At 40.2% G+C, this 20,579-nt stretch overlaps 1 protein-coding gene across 2 annotated transcripts in view; it reads right to left on the bottom strand.

Annotated features, from left to right (window-relative positions):
- ARHGAP15 (Rho GTPase activating protein 15) overlaps positions 1 to 20,579 on the bottom strand; it is a 365,517-nt gene that overhangs the window by 302,490 nt on the left and 42,448 nt on the right. For both annotated transcript variants that reach the window (XM_033164256.1, XM_033164265.1), the window contains 2 exons: positions 15,963 to 16,050; positions 9,595 to 9,684 (listed from right to left, as the gene is read on the bottom strand). In XM_033164256.1, the coding sequence (XP_033020147.1) occupies positions 9,595 to 9,684; positions 15,963 to 16,050 (178 nt within the window). The remainder of the gene's footprint in view (positions 1 to 9,594; positions 9,685 to 15,962; positions 16,051 to 20,579) is intronic.

Genomic DNA, 20,579 nt, shown 5'->3' with positions numbered 1-20,579 from the left:
TCTAAGTAACTTCCAGCTTCCTCCGTTAGTGCGTTCTCTCTCTGGTGAGTGAGAAAAACAGGTAACTAACTGTTTCTTAGTATAAGACGGCATAAAATGAGTTAAACACCAGATAAATGGAACCTGCATCACTTTGGCAGTGCTCTAGAACTCAGTAGCATTTACTCTAGGCAATAGAGAAAGCCTGTTATGTAAAGGTATCCCAAGAGATATTCTTTTGCAGCAAGCAGGTTCTAGCTACAACTTCTTGAGTTACTTATCCTAATGGCACCCATTGTCACATCAGAAACACTGCCACCATGGATCACCCCAGGTGTGCAGGAACCTGGGGCTTTAACATATACACATGCTTTCTGAAGCATCTGTAGGATACAACCTGTACAGAGCTTGTTATAGTCACCACATTTTTCTGAAGCTTTAAGGAAACGTGAATTTCACAGGAATGTTTTTTTCCCCTCAGCATGATTTTTTCCTGTGTAAAAGGACCCCACTCACAGTAGAAAACTATGAATGCTTTCCACAATCTGGCAAACATTTCTGCACAAGCATGAGGTGCTGCCTTTCTAAAAGAGGACAGCCAACGCTCTCTTCAAGCAGCCAACACCAAAATATCTGCCTCACTTGCTAAAGAGAAACAGAAAAATTGAGTAAAGTGGCTTAGCCAAGTTCCCCCCCCCCCCGACTCCCTCCCAGGATATGTAGTGGTTGAACAGCAAAATGCCAGAACCAAGCATGTAAACAAGTCAGATTTGATTATCTATGAGTGAGTTCCTGTAGAATTCATTTTGTTTTGCTCTTTGATTTGCATGACTGATAAATTAAGGAATTGTGCCATGTTTTGGTATGTGAAAGTGCAAATATGTATATGATTCCTTCAGCTCTATGGAACTGGCATACAGTTATAAAACAACACCTCTTCTTAAAGGGCATTTCTGCTTAAGTGTTGTCACTTAGTGGTATGGCTTATTGGAATGCCCACAGCTTCTTCCCATGGCACATCCAACCAACATGTCACCCCTTTCAAGTTCCTCTTATTTCCCTTTAAAATTAAAATAGACAATTCATCAGGGATGGGGATTCTATCAGATTTGTTTACTTCAAAAGCTCTTGTTTGAATTGATATTTTAAATGTAATTTCAGGAATGTTTAAAAGTAAAAGTAAAAAATATCTCTGGTACACTGCAATTTGTATTTAGACATCTTGGACACTCTGAATTATGTGATTCATATGAGGAGGCAAGCTGCCCTACATTCTCAACAGGGCTGACTCACAATCAAGAATGCTACAGATCACAATCCTAGCCTTTTCACATGTAAATGTGAAATGTAACATGTGAATATTAACGCTTTAAACACTGAAGCTCTAAGTTAATTCAGAGCTTTGTTATCATGAATTTTGCAAGCAAATTTCCCGCGTGTGGGTTGCTATCCATCAGCCTGAATTTTATATGTAAAAAATAGATTAGTGATCAGTTGGTCTGCAGAACTGTGTAAAGCGTACATCTAAGTAAACGTAACACCATTTATAAACAGAAGGAAGTGATTGTTTGCATGTCACACTAGTCAGATAAGCCAAGAGACACATTTAATCTGCAGTTTGACTTATAACACTGATCCAAAAATTCATGGGGGCCTTGTGTGAATGGAGCACCACCATACATGCATCCCCTTGGCCACTCAGCACTGCCTTCACCCTTAAGGTAAACAGAGAACCCCTTGCAGGTTAAAGAGGCTGCAAAGAACTGTTTTAATGATACAACATGCAGGACAGTACTGTATTTGTAACCCAAATTGCATTGCCACTAAAATAAGTTTTACTAATTACGGTACATCTGAAGCCGCATTTGATATTTATTTCACTTTCCATAGCCGCAGGTTATTCTAAAATATAACAACTACTACACCACTTTACAAAACCTCAACAATAGTCACCCTCTCTATTAAATCAGACATTACCTCATTAAACAACCAGCTTGAGAAGGTGTTAATGTTACTAACTATTTCAAACACGGCAAGTTGGCAGCTGCTTATTCCCTTATATATTTCAAAAACAGCTTCAAACTGCAGCTGCAAATGACTAATGTTTGTTGCACCTGTAAAAATTCCTTTTGATAATAAAAATAGCACCAACTCCGTGAAGGATTTAATCCCTCTTGGATGACAAAGGATTGTAGAATAAAGAGCCATTTTTATAAGTCTTGACTGTGCATGCTGTTTTCAAATGTTCAAAAATTTAGGTTGTATTTATTCAATCCAACATCTGTGTACTTTAATCAAATATCAAGAGTGTGCGTCTTGTGCAAGCTGTGACCCACCAAGCTGAGTACAGCCACACACAGATGCCTTATCAGGGACTCGATGAGCCTCCTGTTGCCTGCATAGGACTAGCTGCCTAAGGTGAGACTGTGTGTAATGCAAGGCTGTTGGGCTGTTCTGTCTTGGTGGGTTACAAGCTATGCATGCCTGTTATATGTACTATTTTATTTTTATAGTTACACTAAAATATCACTAGAGAAGCCCCTTCCTTGGAAAACATCACATAGTTTGGCACTTCAATCTTAACAGCATTTAAAACTTTAAGAATCCTGTTAAGTTTTCGGTAAAAGTGTCCTTCCAAAGCCAGTTTCCTACAGATCATAACCTCAAAGCTGCAGAACTTAACTGCCAGGGAAAATAAGTGATGGCATGGCTACTGACCGCCAGATGGCAGCAACGTGTTTATGAATAATGCAGGATGGTAGTGCCATTCAATTTCATTATACATTAAAATTGCAAATTAATAATTACTTTTCAAATGTGAGGAATGTGGCGTGATTTGTTTGTTTTTTTAAGAAAAAGAGGAGATGCTAGATTCTTAAAGTGACATGGCTGGGCACAAGCCATCTTTCTTTTATACTATGGAAGGGAATAAAAATGTTGATTTTATCCTGCGACCCATTTATTTGCTTGGGCCTTGCTGCTCTTCTGTGCTTCTGCCCTGACAGAATTACTACTTCATGTGTACATTAAACATTGTTAGGCTTAATTTTAGCAACACAGAAATGCCTCAAGCTCAAAAGAAATATTTTCCTTTCTGATGGACAAATAACATCTGCAGCTATGAAAGCTGCAGCGTAGCTGTCAAAGAAAAAGACAAGTCACACAATTTCTTACATGCAAATTGTCACACAAACACACTTGCACACAACAAGGAACCTTCAAGTTTGTAAATATATTTACACACCCACACCCACCCACATACCCTAGATTTATATATGTCTAGCACCAGTGGATGAAAGAGGAGTTTTTCCATAGTTTATATCAATTTATACAATGAGAATAGGGTAGGGTTTGTGAAACCTGTGGCTCTGCAGATGTTGTTGGTATCCTAACAGCATGAGCCTCAGCTAGAACAAACTATTATCAGGGATGATGGAAGCTGTCATCTAACAACTTCTGGAGTGCCAGAAGTTCCCTGTCCCTGGAGTAGGGTCTTTGGGGCTGTTGCATCCTCTTTGTGGAACACTCTCCTTCAAGAAGACCACAGGGCTGGTTGGTTCAAGGCTGACCATCTGGAAGTAACCTTGCTTTTGTCAGGTTGTGGGATTGAAGTGAGCCTATAGGTAAACACTGACTTTTTGTCTTGATATTCTTTTCAAATTGTCTAGTTACAAAATGAGGTAATCTACTGACTGGCACCCACAGGTAGCTGCAGTGTGTGTGTGTGTGTGTGTGTGTGTGTGTGTGTGTGTAAATAAAAATCACTGAGTTTGTGCTGCAGGCAGATTTGAAATGAAAACGTTTTCCTCTGAGCTCAGCTGTGAACTGTGTTTACAGAGTGGGTCAAAAGAAACTGTGAGGATCTCAAAAAGTGATGCCCAGTCAGTCCTTCATGTGTAGAAGAAGTAATTGTTTCCTAGATCTCAATGTCTTATTCCATCATTGCCCTTTCCACTTTTTTTCAATGAGGAATGTTAATCCTGTCATGAAAATGTGGCTTAGATATTTTACTTTTAAATTCTACTATTCTCATGCATGCAAATCAAGGTTCTAAACAGGGCTGGCCCACCCACGAAACAGGGTGAGGTAACCGCCTCAGGCGGCAGGATGCATGGGAGCAGCAGGTTCCAATTTATATCTTTCTTTCCCCCTTGTTCCTGACATAGATCTTCACTCACCCCTTCTTCCCTGGTGGGGAGGGGGTACCATTTTGTGGTTTGCCTCAGGCACCAAAATGTCTTGGACCAGCCCTGGTTCTAAGTGTGTCCTACTGCTGTGTTCACTGTCACTGTCACTGGGATAAGTTTTGAAAAGTTCTGGAAAATGTCACTGCCACTAACCACAGATGGATTGAAGTTCTTAAGCACAGTAAACATCATTTGCCTTTGCTATGTTTTTTTAATTATTATTATTCCCTAGCCCCATTACCATATATTTCTCAAAACTGATGAATTGCTTCAGCCGTTTGTCTGCCTTTTATCCCACCCCAACTAAAGCTGTCAGATGGTTTTCTATTTGTGTCACCCTGATGGACAGGCAGATGGCATGAACGGATTCATTAGCTTTTACATGTACTAAATAAGTCAAAGGCATTTTGGACCCAAATGTCCTCTTTTTCAGGTGCAAAGCAAATGAAAATGTGCCTTAAGCAAGGCCAGTGACATGTCCACTAACATCTGGGGAGATATCTATCTGAGAAACTTTGTTTCTGGCCATTTTCCATTTGCAACTTAAAATTGGTTAAATGGGCAGAAGTGGTTGAGGCAGTTTCCAACCTTGAGATAATAGAAATGGTGCATAGTTCTAAGAGAAAGCAAGCAATTAACTGTGCATGCCCTCTCATTTCAGCACCCAAAAACTTGTGTGTATGAATAACTAATTGCTGACTCCAAGCAATATTCATATTGCAAGGAATGTCCATTTCAACACTCCATGCCCCTGGTAGCAATTGGCACTAATGTAGGTAGCATTCCATGTGATTAGGCTGATTCAGATAGTAAGATCAATGCAAATGATATTCCCTGCTACATAACGTGCTGTGATTCAGAAGCATTTTTCAGAAGTCTCTACTTAGAGTAACTGACATTGGAATCATCTTGGGCTTTCTAATCCCACAGGAAATGGACAACACGCATTTTATGCACCACACTACCATCACTTCATTGTTTGGTATTAGGATTCATACCTGCTACCACTTTTTTCTGATTCAGCAAGAACCGGTTCTAATTTTTGTTAGGATGCTATGCTTTGAGATCCCCTGGTCTGTCTAGGCTAATGAGCATCAGTACCCCACTCTAACTGGTGCTGCAGAGCAACTAAGATCAGACAAATAAGCTCCCTTTGCCTGAGAATTGTCCCAGTGGTGTAAAGAGTAAGGCAAGGTGCTTGGGCCTTGCTTTCAGATTCCATGGTTTGAGTCCTTTTGGGCCTTATAATCCACCTAGAATGAGGCAATGGACTCATCCTTTCTCCATTGCAATAACTAATGGGAAATGGTTATAATGCAAAATTTAAAATAACTTTTCTACTAAAGCTCTCAGCATCTGTTGTTTGATATCAGCTGAGCAGCACATAAAGATGCAATACTCAGCCACTTTAAAACAGTTCATGTGTCATTAGAGAACATTCAATTGACTGATCAGTTTGAATATTCTCTGGGGAATATCTCTTTGCTACTATACCATGCATTCTATTCTAAATACAATCCCTCTCACCTCCTAAAAGCAATATTACTATCCCTCCAAACCATGTGGAAGAACCTACTCAGGCAATGGATTCCGCTGCCCCAAGGGTTTTTACGTTGTTATATAGGCAGCTTAATAAATTCCAAGTCTCAGCCGTTGCAGCACATTTCATACAGATTTCATCCTCTCTCTTGAAACTAGTCTTGAAATTGCTTCCTTCTCTCTTAATAGGAATACAATTCGACATCTAGGTAACAGAACTGCATAACAGCCCCTGGTCTTGTATACTTTTCACTCTAGTATTCCACTTCACCATAATAAATAGTAGTAAATCATGCATAAACTTCAAGCAAGAGTTTCAAGATGGCCAATGACCCTGGCATTCCTCTTTAACAGACAGACAAGTTTCCCTAAGATTTTGTTCAATACTTCTCTTTAAGCAGAAGCTTTTAAACTGTGCTGTAGTGAACTTGTCCAAATCAATAATCCTTGGTTCTGATATATAGCCTAATAGAGTCAGCTAACACATGCAAGACTGACTCACTTACTATCTATATGCTCTGTGACAGTTTCTCATGTTTCTATTAAGCATCTGGAATACTATGTGGTTCTGACCAGCCAATCACAGCTGGAAAAGGTTCAGAAAAGCTAACCTTCAAAACAATGTACACATGGAATATAACCTAATATCTTCTCAAGTGAAACAAAATGTCCCGAATGGATTAATAAATAAAATAGGGAATTTTCCCCAATGGTCACCAACACAACTCGTCAACACCACCTATCATTCACATACAAATATGTATCCTAGTATATTGGGTTAGACCTGTGAATGGAAGGGCACCTCTTGATCCAACCCTGTCTTTTGGATCCAATCCAGCATATATCATAAATTGAATTTATGCTACTAATTCTCAGGCAAAAGAATGTATATAAGGTATCGTCCTTGGGTAAGGAATGCCTTGTATCATTGTTCTGTACACTGCAAAGCACACTGTTGGTACTAAAGAAATGTTTAGTGTAGCAGTAACTTGTAAGCAGACATGATACCAAAGGTCAACCAGGTCAGGCACAGGCAAAAGGTCCCAGGGGCTCAGAAAGCGCCTTACTGGCACTGCACTTGCAACCTGCCACTCACCATCCTCCTGATTGAGCTTCTAAAATCAGTTCAGTGATAGGAAGGCGGTACTATCCTGCCCCATACATCTATAACATGCACTATCTGGAACATAGGGGTTGAATAGATCTACAGTACCTTTAGGGCTAAGACTATTAATAGGCCCAGCTCTGGTTGATGGGATGGCAGTGGGCATTGGTGTCACTGTACCAAGGACCCCCTGAAATCTTGTGTTAGCCCTGTTTGTAAGCAACATCTCCCAGTACACTTGGATAGTCTTCAAGTGAATTGATGCCAAGGTGAAACATATTCAGGACTTTTCTCCCCCACCGTCCTATTAGAATGCTAAATTCAGAAAATGCTGATTGACTTTCATGTTGCAGGAAACAAACAGCAAGACTGAAATAGGAGGAAAAGATAAGCTGTTTCAGAATAAAGTTGTGCCACAAGCATGAAACACTGAACCTTGAGATGATTTTTAGAAAACTAATCTAGTTACTAATGCTTCGGTAACCATATTAGCACTGACTGCAAAACACTCAGTTGTGTCATTACTTTCTTCAGCAGCAGCTCCCATCAAGCTGTACCTATCCAACGTAAAATTGGAGTTGATAAAGGGGAGAGGACGATAGGGCAATTGGAGACACAGTTTCAGTTGCTGACTGACAACACTGCCATCCCTTAACATGGTTTTATTTAGTTATTACAACCATCTCTCTGTAAATGACACTTAGGATTATTTAAGATTATGTTGTAATCCTTTTAATCCCCACTGCTTTAAATTTCAGGCTCAACACCAAAGAGCAAACTAGCACTTAGCGGAAATGTTTAAAGCATGTGATTTGAACATAAATCTTCTTTTATTCGCAACTCTTCTGATGAAGACCTAGTGTAACGTGTCAGTTTGCCAGGGAGACGGAGACGATACCCAGCTGTAAATTGCACCGTGTGCTCATAGGATCCTGTGAAACTGCTTCAAACAACTTTCTGCTTTCATGTTCTCCTTTGTCAAGAAAAGTAAGCATTCACAAGACAATAGGTCTTGATAAATACTTCAAGGTGTGGCAGAGGACCATAATGGCATTGCATAATGATACAACAACAACAACAACAAAGCAATGCCTGACATCCCATGAACAGGCATGCATCCATTTGCTTCTACCAGTAGGAAAATTGGTACAGAATGGCCGCTTACCATCTTGACAGCAAGCGGCGGCTGCAGCCCACGCAGCGCCTCCTCTCTCCCCTGGATGCGCAGTGCCATTTTAGATTGTTTCCCTGCTGCCACGGAGGCTCATGGGTTCCCATCTAACTCATCCTTCAAATGAACCAATCCATGGCAGCCCTGGGACACTGTTCAGCCCAGACACTGAGGTCCAGTGCCGAGGTCCTTCTGGCGGTTCCCTCACTGTGAAAAGTGAGGTTACAGGGAACCAGGCAGAGGGCCTTCTCCATAGTGGCGCCTGCCCTGTGGAATGCCCTCCTTTCAGATGCCAAGGCAATAAGCAACTATCTTACTTTTCAAAGACCTCAAAGGCAGCCCTGTATAGGGAATATTTTAATGTTTAATGCTATATTGTGTTTTTAATATTCAGTTGGGAGCCGCCCAGAGTGGCTGGGGAAACCTAGCCAGATGGGCGGGGTATTAATTATTATTATTATTATTATTATTATTATTATTATTATTATTATTATTATGGGGTGGGGGTGGGGCACGGCCATCTACTTAGCCCAGCCAACCACTCAGCACAGCATCCAGTCGGCTGGGAACGTCACCCAATGCTTGCAAGCTAGTTGTTTTTTTAGCAGGTGCTTACACATAAATCTAGCCAAATTATGAGAAAAGTATATGAGAAGGCATCAAGGAATCCTAAGTGGGCTCACCCTCGTGGGAGCAGCCCCTTGAAGCTAGCCCTGACAACTGAGGCAGCAATCTTCTGTGCATAGGATGATGCTGTAAGGCTGAAATCTACATCACTGTTACTCATAAGGCAGCACCTTTGTGATCAATGGAGAGTAATCAACTAAATAGTTGTGATAGGCCAACAAAATTTATTCTCCAACCACCCACACCTTGCGCCATTTCCACATCTGCTCTGGAGGGTTGGGGGAACGCCAAGAACAGATGTAGTGGGTGTGAGAGAAAAGGAAAATGTTTCATTGCACATTGTGCTGGTAGAACACTTTGCTTCACGCTATGTTGAATACAACCCAACTTCTTTAGCATCAGGCTATAAGCATCACTATAAAACTTTCTTTACATTCATTAAAATTATCTGACTTTGGAATAAATGCCTAGCCTATTGAGCTGGCTCTAAGAGATGCAGAGTTGTTGCTTTTTTACTTCCCCATCCCTGTGCCGTCTTTGCTCTGGAATGAACCTGTCATTAAAGCCCTAAGAAATAATAAAAATAAACAGGCAAATTCCACTCAGTTGGGAATATAGCTTATGTAAGCAGCGTGTGAAAGTTCTGTTTACAGGAGTTCACTAGGTCAAGGATCCCAGTCTTAAACCCAAAACAAATTACCTACCAACTTTTAAAAACAAATTGAACATGGCACATTAATCAGCAAATCAACAGGTTCTCAAGGGCTTTTAGCTGATTCAATCATCAAGACACTTTAGGCCGGGGGGGGGGCAGGAAAGAGTGAATAAAATGTTATATGTTCCAATTGCCTTAACGAGGTACAAGCATTGCCATGGAACACTCTATACTATGCATGGAAAGGAACTCTGGTTCGTTTAGTTTTTTGCTTTGTTTTTAATGATGAAATTGCCAAATAATGATGGGGCAATAATAAACCATCTCCTACCTGGAAAACATTCTTTTTGCTAGACTTGTCTTTAGTCCATTCGATGTGAGCTCCACACAAGTCCACCCATTCAGGTTTATACCCTGCTTTCTGTTGACAAAAAAAAATGATAATCAGTTATAGCAAACATTATCAGATAAAATCAGAAAAGATTGGCTAGGGAAACTGCTATCATCTGAATACCCCAGTACAAATTTCCATATACAGTATGAGCCTACTCCTAATATCAGGATTAGAAACTTCCACTTCCTGAGGGATAGACTCCTAGAAAAATGAATGTTGGTACCTTAAGAATTCAATTATCTATGCAAAGCTTGTTTCTAAATACTTAGTGGTGGTGTATACTTTAACCAGGCTGTGCCTACTCAGTGGGACAGTTGAGGTAAGGAACAGCCACTATTATGGGCAATTAGTTCATTACCTCAGAACCATTTAGACAATGCTTTTCTGTAAGGCCCTGAACACTTAGGAACAGGTTAGTAGTGCTTTAAAATGAGTTATTGATTTCCCTAGCACTATGAGTTCCTTGTTTGCTGGTGGTTTGTTGTTTGTTTTTTATGTTAGAAAGGGCTGTAAGTTTCAGTTCCTGAGTGCCAACCCTTTTGAGGGAACTGCTGTCCAGCCGAGGTGAACAAAAAGAGGCCATTTCCCCTCCAACCAGCATAGCAACAAAGCATCAGAAAGGCACAACCTGGAAGATAGAATTTGTGGAGTGTAGTGCTCTGTTTTATTATATTTTGACACATATGTAAATAATATCATTTATATAAAATCTTATTTATGTACTGCTGTTTGATGTTTGAAAGTTTTCTCTCCCCACCCCCCGTATAACTCCTTTGCTGTGAGTTCCTTCAGAGACCCTTAATTAAAAACATTAAGGATCATGCTTTTTTAGAATAAAAAGAAAGGAAGTTACAGGGCTCCTAGGAATTTTGTTGTTGTTGCTTTTCAGGTGCCTTAGTATTACATGAAATTTAAAATCTATTTTCAATTGAACAACTCTAATCTGGTTATTTCAAATCTTTCTTTACACCGATAACACAGAAAAAAATAATTGGTATTTAAAAGTTAATGGACTACACATTAGTTACCACAATGAGGTAGGTGGATCACAGTTGTAACAACAGAAGGATAAACTCTGGATCTCCTTTGAAATCTGTCAACTTTGCTGGAATGCATAAGCAAATGCTCTCTCCTTTGATCAAATGATTATTAAAGAACCATTAAGTAAGGATGGGCTGAACTTCTCTACCCCCATCCCAAGGACAGTGTATTTTATGGGGTGGAAATATTTGTAAGTCATCTCCCCCTGCAAGGATGTCTCTGAGAAATATACTGCAATGTGATGCAGCACTTTTCCTGTATGGCATTGAGTCCCAAATTAGAGTAGAATGCCTTCAGAGGTTGCTGAAGGAAGTCCAGTGCTGCTCAGCCCACAAGCGTTCACACCAATTTCGTTGTGTGAACAGAAATTCACATTGAGGAAGGGCTATAGCTTGGTAGCAGAGCTCATGTTCTGCATGTAGAAGGAAGGACTGGGAAAGATTGATCTAGCTCTGTGTAAGTTGACTAAGGAAACTGCATGCAGAAGCAGTTCAGATGTGCAAAGTACCCTGTGAAAAATGAGATGTTGCTGTTTTATATTGTAACTGACAGTTCTGCATCCTTCCTGCTATCATTCATGATTGAGCTTTTCCATTCCCACACAACTGCAACAATTAACATATATGCCTCCACCTGTTACCCAGCTCCTTGAACCGACCAAGAAATCCAGAATGTCTTTGAGTTTCTTATGAATCCTTCTCACTGTCCTTTCTTTACCATGATCACATGAATGGACAAACTAAAGCACCCTCACCTGCCCCAGAGCATCACCAGAATGTTATCTTGAATGTATAAACTAAAGAGAGACATCTGGGTGGGGTGGCGTGTTTAATTTGTCAGTATCTAGTATTGAAAAGAAAACACAAAACCGAAGCATTTAAAACATTTTTGTCTTTCCTCTGCTTTATGAAATTCATAGGAATGCTGCACACTTTCTCCAGTAGCGTGAGTAAAAGCTATCATGAGGACTCCCTCCAACACTCAAATGTCCTTGCTTTGGGTTCTTCAGTCAGACCAATTATGTTACATCAAAGCCATTGGAAGGGACTGTTCCTGTAAATTGCTACAAGTGCCTGTTACAATGAAATCTTATTCTCCATGCATATGGATTTGGAAGGCATCTTCACTCAGTAAATTAGTGTGCAGAAGGGCTAATAACCTGAGGTAAGATACCCTCTTATCTGAATAAACTATCTGGCGGGAGAAAAATGTATACTGTATAGTGGACTAGAATTTTATGTCAAAACAGAAATGTGTTTAAAAAGACATTTCCCTTATAGAATGTTGCTGACAACTGAATCTGAAGGATACACAGTAGTAGAGTATTTTTATACCACAGTCAGAGAAGTTGATGAAAAAACAGAATACACTACTGAAAGGAAGGCAAAATTCAATGTGTCTGCAATACACATTTCAAAGGCACTGACTGCTCTGCAATGCACACCACTTTATTTTATACATCTATGATGTTTAGTAGAGTTGCATCCATGCAATGTCAAATGTAGCCCTGTTCAGTAGTTCTCTCTCCCCGCCCTCGATTATAATTGTACAAGGGGGAGAATAGGGATGAGTCCATAGGACCTGCCTCCTCCTGCATGTCCATATCTCTCACTCACACACATATTGGGGGCTTAACTTCTCCAGCAGGGAGCCTTTTATACTTAGGTAGGTTCCCTGCATGATAAAGAAACCTCAAAGAGCAAGCTGCTAGGACCTGGCAGTGCAAATGGTATCACAAGCCAGGGCTTAAATGACTCTAGATAGTCCTAATGTACTCATGAGGTTCTGACAGACCACACACTTCAGCCAGATTATGGAGTTTCAATTTAATAATTGATTCAATGACCGGTTTGTAATACTATGGTTCCATTTGGAAGCAACTTTGGTCTATATGTTGCTTTATCATACTTGGGTATTTTCCGAAATATATAAGGACATTGTTATTTAAAAACTGGTAATGATTAACTCTGTCCAGTTTTGTTTCTTGCTGATTCCAAATGTATGCATATATGTATGGGTATGAAGGTCTATTGGAATGCACTTTTATTTCTCCCTCTATATTGTTGAAATGGAACTGTTGCACTGAAATATTTTGTTTCATATTTTGTTTCATATTTAAAAGAAACGATCACTTTATACCCAGTACTTAATAATCAGGAATTAATGAATTTATACATTTATGGTTTAAGAACATATCCATCTTTGTGATAAATCACATAATTTTCCTGCCCAAAATAAGATTGCTGTGTTATTAAATTCATACCACAATGAATGAATATTACATTATTTAATTAATGGTTGAATTCCTCCGTTCTCTAAAGTAAACAATACTTGAAAGTAAAATAAGTAAACAAATAATTTTTAATGAAATCACATGTGTACATTTGCTTCCTTTGCTCCTATCAAAAATTAGAGTAGGATGAATGGTTTGCTGCAAACATCACATTAGCTGCATCAGAAACAAATAAGCTTGCCTCCATAGACTCCTTCTGGTAAAGAACTTTATTGTTAGGCATGAAGGGGGGGGATTCTGAGCAGCTGTACTTTAGCAATGGGATAATTTAGACATTAATGAAATAATATAATGAGTTCATTGTTTTGTGGCAAATGCTGGATCCTATGATCTGACCATTTTTTATTATCTATTGACTGAACAGTGTCTTCATTTCTGTTCCCTTAGAAAATAATAATAACAATAATAAAACCACAATAGCCAAACTGGCCTATTTGCATGCCCAAGCACATTTGTGCATTGACTGGCCCTTTCCCAAGTTGATGTTCCATTTGCGGCTGCTTGTGGTGTAGAAGAAGCCACTTCTCCAAATACCAAAAGTACCAGATTTAACGGGCTGTACCACAAGGAGGTGCTATTGGAAAGGAAGGTTTGCAGCCTCAATCCATGTTTCCTCCTACATCTGGACTTTGTTTAAGCCCCAAACCTGTTCCTTGGCCTCTTGACAAACTTTTTTGAATCTACCTTTCTGACCCATGCATTCATGGTGGTGGACAACAACTTCATTGTGAAGCCTGAAAAAGGTCTTCAACATGACTGAGGAAGTTGATCACTTTGGCATCAGTTGCTGGGGTGGGGCTAGTTGCCTTTTGGGGATGAAGATGCTCCTTTGGAGGATCTAGATTAAGACTTTGTTGACTTGTAACATTGCTACTTAGACCTGAAACTGGTAGATTCCCTTGATTTGTTGTTCTGAAAGGAATGGCTTTCTTTTATTTTCACCAAGGAATGAAATCAGACTGTCTGAAAAGCTTAATTCTTGAAATGATGAGCCTGCCAGTCTCAGTAGAGACCCTGGGTCCACCTTCCATTGGCATTGCACTAGCGGCCAGTCCTAGCAGTCATCTGGAAGATACTAAATGAAGGGTTGGTCCTAGGACCCACCAGCAGTTCCTCTACTCCTTTGCAGTTAGCTTCTGAATGCCTGTATGGGCCATAGATTCGGGTTCCTGGGGGCTAACTCAATCTGTCCTTAAACTCCTGCCCCTTTTGTTTCTCGGTGGCTGATGATGATAAGACAACCACTGGAGTATCCACTGGAGGTACTTTAAATCAGGGTGGGGAATTGGATTTGGCCAACAGGTCAAATCCCTCATTCCCTCAACTCACGTAGGCCACCTGTGACAGGTGGCTGGAAGTACTACAGATCTATGCAAAGGGGGGGGTACTCTGTTTGGAGGAACCAGTTTGGATTTAAATCACTTTCTTTGAATGGAACATTTCCCCACTTGGATTTAAACTGCTTCATCTAAACAAAGCATTTTTCTCCACCATCTCCTGAAGACGTCTCCAATCTGCAAACAACTACATCAGGACCAAAGTAGCTGCCAATTTAGATTGCTGTGCAATCTAAATAATCCAAGGATTTTAGGATCCAGGTAGCAATCTTGAATTCTGAGTACTAGAACTGCAAATTCATAATTAATGTGGCAAGTGCTATTTAAGAATATAATGTGAGTCTTATGAACAAACGTGTGACAGTATAACTTCAGGTTCCAATCCATTTTCACTTAATACACTTTTTGTTTGAAAATGGAAACATACTATGTTATCACTGCAGCATAAAAGCCTATCATATTATCAGCAAGAGATATACAACACATTTTCTCCTTCGTTCCCATAATGAACCATTGAAGGAGGAGGACAAGCTTCCCTATGGCTCAGAGTACCAATGGTCAAACTAATAAAAAGCAAGCAAACAAGCAGGGGGCTCCATATCACCTAACATATCTAAATTTATTTATTGTTTCTGACTCCTGTCATATAGTGCACCTTTTTGGTCACCCATCAAACCAATACGGTATGGCAGGTTTGATCAAGCCTTGGGAAGCCATCACAATAGGGCTCTGTCAAACCTGTCCCTGTTCAGTCTATAGTGTCACTAATTTATGGATTTCTCTGTTTTTCCGGAGTGCAGAATAGAGGAGGCTCAATCTCAGCAGCAGCTAGCACTGAAGGGAAACATGCCGTGATTATTTGTACAACATATCTGTCACATATCTGAAGGCTACAATCGAAGGTCTCCCCTCGAGGAACTTTTCCTCCCCAAAAGTACACTGAATTCTACTTTGAGGTGCATTAACTATATTAGATAGAGTCATAAGAAATATTCAGGAAATGTTAGCCAGATGTAGAATATGTCACACTTATATGAAGATAAAAATCACTTTACAGTGTTTTGCTCTTTGGTAACACCCTATATTAAGGTGCCATTTATAACTACTTTATTATTATTTATGATATGCAAGTCACTTTACAGCAAGCTCAATAGCAACTTAAATTCATGTATTAAAGATGCATACACAGGGTTTAATACAATTTACGTCTTATAATATCCTTTGTAACAGATTCTCATCACCTCATCTGTTAAGCATTTATTACTAATGCATTTTATAACATACTTTATAATACATTATTTGAGGAAGTAGTTGCATTTAGAGATCATTTCATAAATAAGAATAAAGCATTTATAACTGGCACCTTAATTTAAAGTGTTACCTCCACATTACTGGAGAGCCACTCACCATCCGTCTCACTTTGCAATTATTTTCAAAAAGCACCTCTTAATAAAATATACGCTGAGTTCTATTTCCCCTCCTCTCTCATCTGATTAAAAGTTTATTGAGTCATTTTCTTATATCAGATCTTAGAAGTCTAAAGCTTAATAGTGCTGTGCTCTTTTATGATGCCAAACTTTATGTTCAACAACATTTCTGAAAAAGAAAAAGGCGTAAGAAAGTGAGCTGCTTACCAGATTGACCGCGGCCGCCTGCTTGGATTCCTTGTAAAATTCTATTTTCTGACCAGTGAGAACAAGCCAAGAAGTCGCCCAGTTTTTCCTTTAAAGAAATAACAAGAGTTTTATTGAAAAAGGACCAATTAAGCAAACACAGATTACTTTGTACAGAAAGACAGATTCACTTTCGTAGGCCAAGCGCATGTGATGCATCACTGCTGCACTCCAGACACCATTACTACTGCTTACCTACACAGGGCTGGAGCAAGGCAGGTCAGTGGTGTGGGCTGGGGATAATGATTACAACAGTAGGACCACTAGATTGGTGAACCCCTGCAGCTCAGCCCCACCACAAGCAGCACTACTGAGCCCAGGGTTCCAAACATATAACAGTCATCTGCTAGAATAAAGTTTATTTGACTTTCCAAACTGGACAGTCAGGTGTGCACTTAAGAACACTATCCAAATTCAAAACAGTATTCAGTACATCCCTTCGAATATTGACAGAATAGCAACTGCATGGGTTTAGCCCAATGGTTTGGTAGCTCAGATGCTGTGTCCAAACAGCTGCAGCTTTATCCTTGGTTATGTTTACAAGACTGGTTCAGTAGTCTGATTAGGACAACTATGCTTTCTAGGTTGCTCTTCTGCAAGACCAATTCACAGCAGAGCAAGTGGTAGGAAATCAGGATGAAACAGAGTAGAAGAATAAAGGAAAGAGGATAATGAGCTATCAAAAGAGCTGAAGAAACTAGTTCTATAGGACTACTTAATGCTTTGTATTTTTTGAAGATACACAGCATTTAAGAATATATATAAACATTTGATGTGTATTTTAAAAACCCATGCATATAATAAATGCATATACACTCAGAGAGTCTTCTTTTGTTGGCAAACCAAGTTTGCCTCTGTGTAACGAGTGAAAGCTGTCACCTCAGTCTTAAACTCTTTGTAGTAAGGTCTGATTCAAAAGTTCAGTAACTTATTTGGGACAGCAGTAGTCTCATGCAGCTGTATCACCTCGTATTTCATGGGAAAGGTGCCCTGTTTGAAATTACCATCAAATTCAATCTGCAGACTTGTGTGAGCCATGTTAGAGCTCAAGTGCTTTAATTCACCGTTCAAAGGCAATTATAATGGATTTCAAAGATTATAATGTTGCATCGTTTGCAACTTGTTGACTACAAAGATTTGCCACAATTAAGCGGACATAAACCACTGAAATCAATTGGCTCGAACGTATTTAAGTCTGCCTTGGCTTCTGTAGTGGTGCATATGGTGGGCTTGCTGGGCTGGGAGGTGGCAAGGTCAGGACCACAGGTGTACTGGCAGGAGCACCAGACTTCAGGGCTACCACTGCAAGCCAACCCCATCCAGGTAAGCAGCAGCAGCCCTGGTGTCAGGAGGGTGGCCCTGCAGTTCTGCCACAGCAGATGTACTGCTATTTCTTGAATATCGCCATTGACTGCAAGTGGAAATAATTAAATTCAATTTACTTCCAAGTAAGAGGATTTACAGTTGTAGTCTCTCTCATGTCTCAAGTTCGCATAGTAAGTAGAACACTTTCACTGAAGTCCATGCAAAGGTTCGTGTTTTGCTAGAGCAAGGCTCGTGACGGTTTGTCGTCATTTTGTAAGCAGAGACAATTTTTTCATTTGTTTCTTTAAACTGAAAAGCAGAATAGAAATATCCAGCTACAGTCTGAGAAAGTTGGGACAATCAGTACTGCCACCAGTGGCATAGGAAGGGCGGGGCGTAGGGGGCGGGCCACACCGCGTTCCAGGGGATGGGTGACACTCCCTGGCCCCTCCCGCCACCCCCCTGCCACCCGCCACCCCTTCCATGCTTTTTTACAGACAGCCGGGACAGCCCCACAAGCCGCCGCTTGCTCACCGGCTTGTGGGGCTGCCCTGTCCGTAAAGTAGCACGGCTGGAGCAGCCCCACAAGCTGCTGCTCGCTGGCTTGCGGCGGGAGCAGCAGCGCTGGCCCGGATGCACTACGCATGCCCGGAAATTCCAGGCATGGGCAGTGCATCCGGCGTGCGTCATGATATCACGATGCATGCGTCACGACGCCCCGCCCCCAGGGGGGTGCCTCCGCTCCGCCACCCCGGGCAGCGAAGAGGCCTCCTCCGCCACTGACTGCCACTCCAGATATTTTACTTCTGATCCATAATTTAAATAGGATTAATGCATGCTAAATATGTAGATACTATCCTGTAGAAGCCACTTTGCAAAGTGGGAAGGCAGAGACAGAAACCAGAAATTACTGGTAGATGTGTTTAAGATACAGTTCATGTATTACTGCAGTGGATTTCTGTAGTCCAGTAATATATTAAAGCAATGAATGTCAGGATTACATTAGCCTGAACTTCTATTCCTAACTAAAGAATGGACTGTGGCACAGTGGTTACCATATATGGACATGGCATACTTCCTACATTTAGATTTCTGTTTGTCATATATGAGTTTCATTAGCATTACTTCCTCTTGTTTTCTGAAATACTGGCACATAAAAAACAAACATTTCATTAGATCTTTTGTTAAAGTACTTATTCACGGAGGTGGGGGGTACAAAATAGTATTCTATGCAAAAGGTACCAGAGCACTGGTATTCATTTGGTGGATTGGGATTCCAGAAGTGCATTGTACCCTAGGCTAAGGTGAACTGTATCAGTAGCACCACCTTTGAGGTTCATCTTTGTTAAGAAAAAGAGGGATTCTATGGCAGAGGGTAGCTTGTGACCTTCCAAATGTTGTTAGACTCCAACTTCCATCAGCCCCAGCCAGCATGGCCAGTGGTATCAAATGATGAGAGTTGTAGTAAAATAACATCCAGAGGAGTAAATTTTCCCTTGCCCTGGGTTAAAAAGAAAAATGGAACAATCACATGCAAAGGACAGCATATTCTAGTATTGCTAACATTTATGTAGAAATACATGTCTTTAGCATTGTGAAATATACATACAATTCCATATAGAGTCAAGGTTGTTTTTTTCTGTCTTAGAAAAAATCAGTTCAGCAAAAGGTAATGTACAGCTGGACATATGGTGGGACTGCAGCTTTTGATTTTGGATTGCCAGTAAAGTTTTTTTTTTTTAAATAAAAGTTAACCAACCAAAATGGATTAAATACATTTTAAAGAATGACACCATGTTGAGGTCTGGTGGCCCCAAAGTGACAGTTTAACAACAGATTAAAAGGAGACAAAATCAGTTAGAATGCTACATCAAAATGATGAGAGAGAGAGAGAGAGAGATAGAAACCCCGCAACTCTCAGATATAAAACACCTGTAAAATGTTTTCATGCAAAAAGATAAATATGAACTACACAGCTGCATAAAGCATAATGTCAAACTTCAAGCAGCTTTTTGTAAACTAAAAGCAATGAACTTCTACAGCTTTCTCCTTGTGACCACTGTATTTGCATTCTGGCAAATGGACACCTGATGGCAGCACACTATAAGACCAACACAGTTTGCATTGATTGCTATATGTTAAAGAAGGAAGGACTTAAGTTTAAGTGGGTAATTCTAGGTTTATAACAAAAATTATGACACCTCTTTTTCTGCCCCCCCCCAAATGTTTAACCACAGGAGCAGGAAGATCAGGCATTGTTTTCCTGTACTGGGCATGAACAGTTACTGATAGATTCCAAAACAAAATAAAATAAAAAATTCCTTCCAGTAGCACCTTAGAAACCAACTAAGTTTGTTCTTGGTGTGAGCTTTTTATTTTGTAGAAATGGCAAGAGCATTCTCAAAAATAGCATTTAGGTAACATTTAATTTTGCAGACATGCTTCACTTCTTCACAGAGGGGCCAGATCCAAATAAGGAAAATAGATCATACACCTTTAATAGTTGTGTGGAAACGAGAATTTCAGCAGGTGTGCCCTCTTTCATCTGGCTGCCCTAAAGATTCTTGGAATAGGATGAAGTCTTGAGTTAAGATTCATGTGGTTTGAATTGCTTGACTAGGTTCAAGCTCCTCTCAGCCACACGAATCGCACTGAGTGACTTCCCTTCCTTATCCCTTCATAAGGGACTTATCCCTTGAGGCTCTTGTGAGGAAAAAGGGACAAGGACAAATTCCCACTCTGAGCTTTACTTGTACAAAGGGCAAGGTAAAATACATGCAATAAAGAAATAAAATGGTGGAGCAGTCATTTGATACATTAGAACAGAGGCACTCAATACAGTGCCAATTTTGGACCCACCAGCCCCAGCCTGTATAGTCAATGGTTGAAGATGGGAGTTGGAGGGGACAATGGTGGCTACTCCTTCATTAGAAAAAGGTTATTCAACCCAAGTGAGAACCCAGGAGTTTAGTGAATATATAAACCAATTTAAATGTTCACTTGCTCTGGTACTACAGTCTTCTCACAGAACAATACTACTACAGTTTTTCCTGCAGAGTTGCTTGTTTGAAAGGATCTCCTGACATGAAAAAGGTGCTCTACATAAAAACTTAACACTTCAGAGAGATGGCTACCTGCCTCCTGCACTCCATTCTCCAAGTGAAAACTAAGATACTATATGCCCATAAGACTGTACAGCCTCAGAAAGTAAATATAGTGAAATCAGCTGTAAATTACCACAGTCCCTATGAAGAAATACAGCCGTGAGAATCC

This window comes from Lacerta agilis, chromosome 1 (genome assembly GCF_009819535.1).
Source record: "Lacerta agilis isolate rLacAgi1 chromosome 1, rLacAgi1.pri, whole genome shotgun sequence".
Taxonomy (NCBI): domain Eukaryota; kingdom Metazoa; phylum Chordata; class Lepidosauria; order Squamata; family Lacertidae; genus Lacerta; species Lacerta agilis.
Note: the sequence above shows the minus strand (reverse complement) of the source record. Positions and strands in the feature narration are given on the sequence as shown.